The sequence below is a fragment of the Emiliania huxleyi genome (assembly GCF_000372725.1).
Source record: "Emiliania huxleyi CCMP1516 chromosome Unknown EMIHUscaffold_154, whole genome shotgun sequence".
NCBI classification, from domain to species: domain Eukaryota; phylum Haptophyta; order Isochrysidales; family Noelaerhabdaceae; genus Emiliania; species Emiliania huxleyi.
In genome coordinates, this window is record NW_005201047.1 from 221,433 (window position 1) to 231,875 (window position 10,443).

General features: G+C 67.0%; 2 protein-coding genes across 2 annotated transcripts; one reads left to right on the top strand and one right to left on the bottom strand.

The window, feature by feature from the left end:
• Positions 1-981: 981 nt before the first annotated feature.
• EMIHUDRAFT_229292 (hypothetical protein) lies at positions 982-3,597 on the top strand (the record flags this gene model as incomplete). Its single annotated transcript, XM_005786156.1, has 10 exons — positions 982-1,086; positions 1,156-1,256; positions 1,843-1,984; positions 2,087-2,242; positions 2,411-2,477; positions 2,668-2,786; positions 3,058-3,099; positions 3,176-3,224; positions 3,367-3,443; positions 3,523-3,597. 10 exons carry the CDS (start codon positions 982-984, stop codon positions 3,595-3,597), a joined length of 933 nt encoding a protein of 310 aa, XP_005786213.1.
• Positions 3,598-5,939: 2,342 nt separating this feature from the next.
• EMIHUDRAFT_229293 (hypothetical protein) lies at positions 5,940-7,975 on the bottom strand (the record flags this gene model as incomplete). The annotated part of the gene is made up of 4 exons (XM_005786157.1): positions 5,940-6,233; positions 6,599-6,632; positions 6,805-6,953; positions 7,034-7,975. 4 exons carry the CDS (start codon positions 7,973-7,975, stop codon positions 5,940-5,942), a joined length of 1,419 nt encoding a protein of 472 aa, XP_005786214.1.
• Positions 7,976-10,443: the final 2,468 nt, after the last annotated feature.

A 10,443-nucleotide genomic window follows, 5' to 3' on the forward strand; every position in this document is an offset into this window, starting at 1 on the left:
CGACAGGCCGGCGCGCGTTGTGTGGGGAAGAGAGCTCGACTCGCAGGGCGTGCCGCAGGTGGCCTCGTCCAGCTCCGCCGCTGCCGCCGTTGCTGCGCCGGCGCTAGCCGCCACCACTCTCAGGCAGCCGCGAGTCGCGGGATGCAATCCCGCTGCTGCCGCGCCGGCGCCGGCCGTGGAGCCTTCCGCGCTTGCGGCGGCGGCGCCGGTTGCGCGTTCTGCCGACTCATCCGAGGGAGTCGGGCTGCGGCGGTTGTGGGAGTGGGCGGGCGAGTGGGCGGGAGGGGCGCTGGGGCGGCTCGGTGGCGGCGGCGGAGGCGGCGGCGGAGGCGGCAGTGGCGGCAGTGGCGGCAGTGGCGGCAGTAGTGGCAGTGGCGGCAGCAGCGGCGGCGGCGGCAGCAGTGAGCGTCGGCCACGGGGGACGTCTGCAGAAGGAGAAGCAGCGGCGGCGGCGGCAGCTGCGGCGGCGGCGGCAGAGGCGGCAGCAGAGGCAGCGGTGGCGGCGGAAGCGGCGGCGGCGGCGGCGGCGGCAGAGGCGGCGGCGGCGGAGGAGGCGGCGCTGGAGACGGGCTTGCGAGCGGCGGTCGAGGCGGACGACTTTGAGAAGGCAATCGTGTTGCGCGACCGGCTGCGTCGACTGAGGGAGGCCCGTGCGCCCGCCACCACCACCGCCACCTCCTCCTCCTCCTCCGCCGCCTCCGCTGCCTCCTCCTCCTCCTCCTCCTCCTCCTCCTCCTCCTCCTCCTCCTCCTCCTCCTCCTCCTCCTCCTCCTCCTCCTCCCGGGCTGCGCCAGAGGTGTCGATCGCCGCAGAGCTCTGCACAGCGGCGGGCGCCGCCCTCAACCCTTCGCAGCTCGGCGCCATCCACGCCGCGCTCGCCTCCCCCTCTCCGCTGGTCGCGGTGCAGGGCCCTCCCGGCACCGGCAAACGACGCTGCTCGCGCGCATCTAGCTGGTGGTCGTTAACAACGGGGTATTCACTATGAAAGGCACCGGCAAGACTGCCACCACGTGTGCGCTGCTCAAGGTCGCCGCGAGCGGCGGTGGCGGCGGGCCGCTGCTGGCGTGTGCCGACTCGAACGCCGCGGTGGACCCGCTGCTCGACGGCCTGCTCCCGCCGTGAAGTGCGTCTCTTCACACCTGCGGCTGTGAACAGGTGGACCAGCTGCTCGACGGCTTGCTCAAGCTCGGCGTGCGCGGCGTGCGGCTCGGGCAGGCGAGGGCGGGAGATGCGGGGAGATGTGTGGAGAGGCAGAGGTGTGGACTCAGCGGATGATGGGACTACCCCTACCCCGAACCCTAACCCTAACCCTAACCTACCCCTACCCCTACCCCTACCCCCACCCCTACCCCTAACCCCACCCCTAACCCTAACCCAAACCCGAACCCTACCCCTAACCCTAACCCTACCCCTACTGTGCCCCGCCCGCGCGCGTCTCGAAGGCTGTGAACGGCGTCTATTCACACCTCCAGCTGTGAATAGCCCGCGCGCGTCTCGAAGCGGCTGCGAGACGCGACGCTGACCGCGAGACTCGAGGCGCACCCCTACCCCTACCCCTACCCCTGCTGTGAACGGCGTCTATTCACACTCGTTCCGCGAGACTCGAGGCGCACGCGGAGCGAGGCGCGAGCGTCGAGCTGCGGCTGCGGCTGGCTCGTAAGGTAATTAACTGAGTAACCAATTGTCAATGAGGCGCGAGCGGCGAGCTGCGGCTGCGGCTGGTGCGGCTGCAGAAGGACCTGCCCCTGCTGAGCGGCGCCGAGCTCTCCGCCGCGAGGCGCACGCTCCGCTCGGGCTGGCCCCGTATCTCCCCATATCTCCCCATATCTCCCCATATCTCAGGCGCACGCTCCAGTCGGGCTGGGCGACGCTGCGGCAGTGGGAGGAGCGGATGAGAGACGACATCCTCGCGTCGGCCGAGGTCATCTGCAGCACCCTCATCGGCGCTGGCTCGGAGTCGCTCGGCGGCCTCACTTTCTCGCTCGTGGCGATCTTAATTTAATTAATCAAACCCTATTTGTTAATTAATTAATGATTAATAGGCGGCCGCACTTTCTCGCTCGTGGTGATCGACGAGGCGACGCAGGCGACGGAGCCCCGCGCCTCCATCGCCCTCGCCCTCGCCCGCGGCCGCGTGGTCCTTGTCGGCGACCCGCAGCAGCTGCCGCCCACGACGCTCTCCGAGGAGGCGCGCAGGGCGGGCCTCGCCGTCTCGCTGTTCGAGCGCGCCCTCGCCGCAGGCGTCGCCCCGTACCTCCCCATATCTCCCCATATCTCCCCATATCTCCCCATATCTCCCCATATCTCCCCATATCTCCCCGTATCTCCCCGTATCTCCCCATATCTCCCCGTATCTCCCCCATATCTCGCCGTCGCCGCAGGAGTCGCCCCCGTCGTGCTAACCACTCAGTACCGCATGCACCCGCTCCTCGCCGCCTTCTCGAGCGCAGCCTTCTACCGCGGCGCCCTCACCAACGGTGCCGACCCCGCCGACCGCCTCCCGCCGCCGCGCTGGCCGAGCAGACGCCCTCTCCTCTTCGTCGACGCCGCGGGACGGCGCGGCGAGAGGGCGGCGCCCGGCGGCGTCTCCGTCCTCAACCACACCGAGGCGCACTCTCGGGGAATCTCGTGGAATCTCGGGGAATCTCGGGGAATCTCGGGTAAGAGGGGTCTCCGTCCTGCACACCGAGGCGCGCGCTGTCGCTGACGTGGTGGCTCGCGTGTGCGGGCGGGAGGGCGGCGCGGCGCCGTCCGACGTCGGCGTCGTCTCGCCGTACCTCGGCCAGGTCGCCTTGCTCAAGCAGCTGCTGGCCAAGCAGGGACGCGAGGAGGCGAGGCAAGCCCGCGCTGGCGGCGGCGGCGGCGGTGGCGGCACCGGCCCCAGCGGAGGCGACGCCGACGGCGGTGTCGGCGGAGGCGAGGGCGGCGGCGGCGGCGGCGGCAGGGGCGCGGGCGGAGGGAGGAGCCAAGGCGGTGCTTTTGCGGCGGCGGACGCCACTCTGTCGGAGGAGGCGGTGGAGGTGATCTCGGACAATCTCGGACAATCTCGGGGAATAGGCGGACGCCACTCTGTCGGAGGAGGCGGTGGAGGTGCGGACGGTGGACGGTTAGCTGTGAACAGCGCAGCTGTGAAGAGTGCAGCTGTGAATAGGTGCGGACGGTGGACGGTTTCCAGGGGCGAGAGAAGGAGCTCATCGTCTTCTCGGCGGTCCGCTCCAACGGCCGTGGCACTGTCGGCTTCCTGGCCGACCACCGCCGGCTCAACGTCGCGCTGACCCGCGCGCGGCGGGGGCTCGGCGTGCCTGGCGACGCAATCTCGGGAGATCTCTCGGGTAATCTCGGGGACAATCTCGGGTGACAGGCGAGGGCTCATCGTGATTGGCGACGCGGCGACGCTGCGGCACGACCCGTGCTGGGCAGCCTTCCTCGAGTACGCGGCCGCGGTTTCTCTTTTTTTGCGCCACACCTCGGCCAGGGTGCTAGGTGCGAGCGGCGCCTCTTCACGGCCGTAGCTGTGAGCAGGCGCGGTGCATCGGCTCGCTCGACGCGCAGGGGCGGGTGCTCGACGAGGACGGCCAGCTGCACGGGGTGCTCTGACGCTCGAGCTACGGTAGGGCGGCTTTGGGCGCTCGCGCCGCCGCTGGGCGCCACGGCGCATGCGAGGTGCCACATCGCTCAACGCTTGAGCCTTGAGGATCATGTGTTAAATGTGTGGGTGAGCACACGAGGCATGGCAGCGTCCGTGTGCCGTGCAATTTGAGCAAACACTCTAAACAAGACATATCCCAGCCAGCACACGCCGGTTTTGTCAGACAGGCCCTGCAGACTGCGCATAGACTTCTCGCAAGGATCTTTGCGGCAGTCAAGCGGATGCTGCGGCAGTCTGACTTTGTAGTCAAGCGGATGCGGGCGTGCTAGGCGGCCACGCCTCGATCTTCTTGGGTTGCAGCTGGTTCGACAGGTCCTCTCCGTGGCCTAGGCGGGCGTCTTCGCCCTCGCCCCAGGAGAAGACGGCGCCGTCGGCGGTGAGGGCGAGGCTGTGGCCTTGGCCAACCGACACACCCACGGCGCGCTGGCCAGCAAAGGCCTCGATCTTCTTTGGCAGCAGCTGGTTCTGCTGGTTACCGTGGCCCAACCGGCCATCGGCTCCAAAGCCCCAGCTCCAGACGCTTCCGTCAGCGGTGAGGGCGAGGCTATGACTATCTCCAGCCGACACAGCGACGACGCGCCACCCAGCAAAGGCCTCGACCTTCTTGGGCAGCAGTTGGCCCTGATGGTCGCTGTGGCCCAACCGGCAAGAGCAGCCCGTGCCCCAACTCCAGACGGCGCCGTCGGCGGTGAGGGCGAGGCTGTGGTGCAATCCAGCCGACACAGCCACGACGCGCTGGCCGGCGATGGCTTCGACCTTCTTGGGCAGTAGCTGCCTCTGCCCGTCGCCGTGGCCCAGCCGGCCGGAGGCTCCCCAGCCCCAGCTCCAGACAGAGCCGTCGGCGGTGATGGCGAGGCTGTGGTGCATTCCAGCCGACACTGCGACGACGCGCTGCCCAGCAAAGGCCTCGATCTTCTTGGGCAGTGGCTGGTGCTGCACATCGCCGTGGCCCAGCTGGCCATCGCCTCCACCGCCCCAGCTCCAGACGGCTCCGTCGGCGGTGAGAGCGAGGCTGTGCACGCCTCCAGCCGACACAGCGACGACGCGCTGGCCATCAAAGGCCTCGACCTTCTTCGGCTGCCACTGGGGCTGCTCGTCGCCGTGGCCCAGATTGCCAAAGCTTCCAAGGTTGCAACCCCAGCTCCAGACGCTGCCTTCGGCGGTGATGGCGAAGCTGTACCCGGCTGCAGCCGAAACGCTCACGACACGCTCGCCGCCCAGTGGCGAAGGGATGAGGGTCGGCGTGTTGAGCCGTGGCACGCCCTCGCCGTGGCCGAGTAGCCCTGGGTTGTAGTCCGGCGCCGAGCCGCACGACGAGAGCCGCCCCTCGCCGTCGATGAAAACGCTCTGCCGATAGCCTGCCGCCGCCCTCGCCGGCGGGTTGGACTCGCGCAGCAGCGCAGCGAAGCACAGCCTCCGCACGGCGCAATCCTCGCCCTCTGGCAGCGCCGGCAGCTCGAAGCCGCGCTCTCGCGCCCACAAGCGGATGGCCTCCACCGCGAGTGAGGCGTGGAAGAGCGGCGAGACGGCCGCGGCGCGAGCGATGTCGAGGGGGTCGCAGCGGGAGAAGGCGCGGACGAGGAGCTCCGTGGGGAGGTCGAGGAGACGGGTGGGCGGCGCGTCTGGCGAGGGAGCGGCGGTGAAGGAGGAGGCGAGGCGGCGCGAGCGGCGGCGCGGCGGGCACATCGCGAGGAACGAATGAAAAGAAAAACAGTCACACAAATTTGCTTTCACCATCCCAGGAGAGCCGCAGCAGTGTATGGCACACGTTCATTCATGCCATCAGGGGGTCGCAGCTGAGATTGGACCATCAGGCGGGAGCGGCCTGACGTGAACTAAGGTAAGGTAAGGTAGATTTCTCCTCCACACACACAAAGTGGTGGGGCAAGGGGGGGCGCGACCCTCGCATCTCCACGCCCGGACACGGGCAGGAGCCCCACGGCATTCAAAGTACAAGCACTGGCCCGGTGCACGTGGGTGAGCAGCCTGCCCCTCCCTCCGACAAACCAACTCCCGCACGGCACACACAATCGCACTCTCGACTCTGGCCATCGAATGACTCCGAATGACTCACTGTGTGTGCTAAGACAGAATCTCCGCAGACATCCAAAACGGGCCGTGCCGCGTTTGTGGTGTCTTCTCAAGCACTAGCATCGACGTGAACTCGTAGCCACGGAAGGGTCAAGCATGTTTTATCTTGCTTCTTGGAGTTGGAGGGCGCGCGAAGAAGAAAAACAGGTCTGAAGTGCTCCAAGATCAGCCAAAAACTACGGACTAAAGAGCGAACAGCTCACACTGCCTCTCGCCGCAGCAAACGCTCGTCTGCAAAGACGCGCGGCACCTTGCGCAAGTCCGCGTCGCGCTTCCGCTCGGGGTAGCAGAAGGTAAACTCTCTGCGCAGCGCGTGTGCCACCCACCCCGCCGCGGCAAGCAGCACCGCGGACACGGCCCCTCGGCTGAGCAGCGGCCCGCCGGCCGACGCGCGGCCGACAGCGGCCAACGCGAGCGCCCACGCCGCGTTGCGCGCCATTCGAAGCCGCGCGACGAGCGACGAGGAGTCGGGGCAGACGCGTGTGTGCTGCGCCTAAGTTGTGAACACGCGGACGTCAGGCGCAAGACCGCGCCGCGTACTCGGAGCATCGCGCGCATACAAAGTATCGCGCGCATACAAAGGCTGTTAGTGGATACAGCCGCATGCAGAGTGGATACAGCCGCATGCCCGGTCTGTCTTTCGCATCTAGGGTGCTGCGCAGCGCGGTCGAGGACCACGTGCCGCGGCGGGCACGCTGCCGTGAGCAGCTCGGGTGAGCGGTACCTGTCCAGTGTCTTTTGGTTCATAATAGGGTGGAGGAGAGAGGCGTGGGGCCGGATCTCGGAGTGAATCTTGCTGCGAGGCGCGCGGTGCCGGTTCGGCATGCGCGGGGTGGCGGCGTCCAGGAAAGCGCCCACCTCGAGCAGCATCTTCTCCGTCGGCGAGCGGTACCTATCCACAGCGCAAGGGGTGTGAGCGGCGTCTGACTCTTGACAGCTGCATCTTCCCCGTCAGCGAGCGCTACTTGTACAGCGCTCGCCGCAGAGAGAGCTGCTCGCGCGCGGCCGGCGGCGCCGTGCCGTCCTCGGCAGCCGCTGAAAATGGCGACGACGGCGCTGTCGACGAAGACGAGTGACGGCGCTCGAGCTCCGCCCGCAGCACGTGCGGCTGCTGCGTCGCGAGGAGGAGGGTGTCCTGGTCGAGGAAATTGTTGAGGCCCACGTGCTGCAGCCAGCGAGGCAGCGCGACGGGGAGGCCGCGGCCGACGCCCGCCTAGCAACAGAAGAGCGCGAAGGAGTCACAAAAAGAGGCGGGGGCTTGGCCTTGCGATCCGCGCGATGGGAGGCGCGCACCGCCATGAAGCGCGTGCGGCCGACGCCCGTCGGCGAGAGGAAGAAGCACGTCAGGAAGCTGGACGCGCCCGCGCCGTCGCGCCGGCAGCTGACGATGACCGCCGGCGGGCGGAAGGTGCTCGATGCCTCGAGCTGCGGCGTGTCGGCGGAGGCGGCAGCGTACGCCGTGCGCACGGCAGTGCTCCCGGCGCTCTCGGCTTGCCGCCTCGTCAGCTTGGCCCACGCTGCGACGCGGGATTCGATGGCGAAGGCGGCAGCCTCGTCCTCAGCCTCGTCCTCAACCGCGCGCACGGTCACGCGCTGCGGCGCGTCGGGGCTGGCCGAGTAGAGGTCGAAGGCGGGCAGCTGGTGCGCAAAGAGGCCGTGGTCGGGGTCGAGGATGTTCTCGACCAGGAGCGAGTAGTCGATGGGCAGGTCGCGCACGGCCGGTGACCACTTGTACCGCTCGTCGTCCATCTCTGGCACCCTTGGCACCTCTGGCAGTGGAGCCGTGCCACGCGGTGCTGGGTGCAGCCAGAGGATGCCCTGAGACACGACCGCCGTCGCCGCGCGGGTGCAAGCAGAGGCGAGGCTCCCGCCAGCAGGCAGCTGCGGGATCGCTTTGCACGCACCGCTGTCGTCGAACGCCCACCCGTGATAGGCGCACTGCAGGAACCCCTGCTCCGTCAGCCGGCCTTCGCTGAGCGCCGCGAGCCGGTGAGGACAGACATCACGTAGCGCCAGAGGCGGCTGCCCGTCCGATCGCAGCACGACCGCGTAGTCGTCGTCGAAGAGCGTGACGCGTGTGGGCCGGTCGACAGGAAGATCGCGCGTCCACGCCATCGGGTACCAGTGAGCCATCCAGTCAAAGGCGGCGTACCGCTGGGCGCTGGTCAGCGTCCTCGCGTGCGTACCTCCCGTCAGACCACCAGCTGCGAGCGCACCAGCTGCGAGGAGGAGCATCGCGACGGCAACCGATGCAAGCCTCGTGTAATTCTTTTCCTAGGCGGCGGACGTGCTACTCTCGAGGTTCTCGAGGTTGATATCCTTTGGCCGCGTTGGGTAGCGAGGATTGGTGTGACGCGATCCACGCAGGCGTGGTTTCTGACGGCCGACCGTCAGTGCACGGAGTTGCCCCTTCTCCGACTGCCCCGGCTAGTTCCCGAGTTTCGCGGGAGTGACCCCATGCGTCAAACCCGAGACCTAGCGCGGGTGGGTTTGGAGGGGGGCTCGCTGCAGGGAAGGGCTGCGTAAGAAGCCGATCCCCGTAGTCCGCCCCGCCCCTCCCCATCGGGCCGCATGAGCGGCCACGCCTCGCAGATTCGTTTTCGCGCCTGGGTCAGGCGCGCGGGGCATCCCCCGGGTCGCTCGACCAGCGATCCGAAGAGTGGCCGCTATGCGAAGGAAAGAGTGGGGCCCTCGACGCCTCAGTCCGGCCCTCCGAGGGGGGAAGGGAATTGCGGGGTCCCCACGGGCGCCTCAGTTCGGACCTCCCGAGGGGGGGAGGGGAGCAAGGGGGTGGGGGGATCGGGGCGGTGGGGAGGGGTCTCGGTTTCGTGGGACTAATACTTGCCTTTCGGGGAGGGGCCTCAGTTAGCTTACGGCGAGCGCAGTGGCGCGCGCCCTACGTCTTCCCCTCCTCCCCAGAGGCAGCGAGTAGGCAGCGAGAGGAGGTCTCGAGCGCCTACACGTATGGCGACGGGAGTGGGCGGTAGAGTGGGTAGGAGGGCGGACGGGCGGGCGGGCGGACGGGCGGGCGGGCGGGCGGGCAGGGCGGGCGGGCGGGCTGGGTGGGGGGATCGTATCTAGCGGCAGCAACATAATTCTTTTCTGGTTATAAAATTCTTTTTTGTCCCGTGCCTAATTGGCATTCTCCTTTTGATTGGATTCTTCGTCCTCCTCTCGGATCGCATACGCCAAAGGCTCGTTGTACCCACCCACCCACGCAAAGTGACCCCGTTGTACTTGAAACCCCGCAAAGTGACCCGTTGTACCCACCCACCCACGCCCGTCCCGACCAACACCCCGACCGGCAACGACGGAATATACTCCGTGCCGGCGGCCCCGTCGGTGGCGGCGCCGATCGGATCGCGTCGCGCCGGCGGGGGTGGTGACTGAGCGGGCAATTGCTCCGCTGGCCGGCGCGGGGTCGCGCCAGCGGGGAACAGGTAAGTAAGGCGGCATCGACGCTGAACGGTCACGAAACCCACCTCACCACACTGAAAGACCACCGGCCAGTTGACGACACACTCCCAGACGCCCGCCGGTGAAGCCGGGAGCATCGCGAAGAAGAAGAATTCTGGCAGAAAGCCTCTCTCACAGCACACTGTCGAAGAAGAAAAGCGTTTTCTTTTCTTTTGAGCACGCGCGCGCACGCCCGCGCGCACACATGTACATGTACATGTGCGCACGCGGCACTACGCGGCACTACGCAGCACTACGCGCCCGCCCGCGCACGTGCGCGCACGCCCGCGCACGCCCGCGCACACCCGCGCACGCCCAGCCACTTGAGAGGTCCTCACACAGCTGGAGGTCCTCATCGGAGGTCCTCAACTCAAGAGGTGAAGCGCTGGGCCTCATCTGCGTCTCTCAGCAGTCACGCAGCAGTAGCGTGCGCTGGTGAGGACGGAACACGACGTCCACCAGAAGTGTCTGGTGCCAAGGGCATCGCTACTCACAGTCTCAGATGGACACACACAGAGAGAACGCAACAACACAAAACAACATTATCGAGAGAGATTGTGGATGCAGTCGAGTGAAAAATATGTGCGTTTAGAGCCCCCTAAATATGTGCGTTTAGAGCCCCTCCCACAAGTGCGCCCCCCTCCCTGCGCTGGAAGCGATGTGCGCCTGCTCTTTGCCGTGTTGAGGAGATATGCACTTTTAAGACTTATTTTTCATTTCCGCCCCGCCACAATCAGAGTTGTGTATCGCACGCAACGAATTCTTTTTCCATGGCACATCGACCCTCTCGGGTCTGCGCACCGTCCTGCACCCGAAGCATACCTTAAATTCTTTTTTTTTGAGAGAGCGCCTTCGTTGTTAATAGTACAAACCCAATGGTCCTCTGCGAGCGGTCTGTCGTTGCAGTCGCACACACGCACCCAATTCTTTTTTGAGCTAGACTTCGTTGTTAATAGGAACAAGCGAAGGCACACACGACACGACGCCAAACACACGATTGCACGCACCGCACCGCACCTCGCACCCGCGCCCGCCGCCCCCCCGATCCCCGCCCCGCCTGGGAAAGAGATGAGGAGATGGGACAGCGAAGGAGGAGCACTAGCACGTATGGGAGGGTTCAATGATGCGCCACGCTGCCCGGCGTTTCTCACTTTCCGGGACAGCCCCGCCCTTTCGAGGCAGGAGAGTGACGGCTACCCCGTACGCGCCTGCCGCTCTACTCGTCGCCGACCGCCCATTCCCCCCTC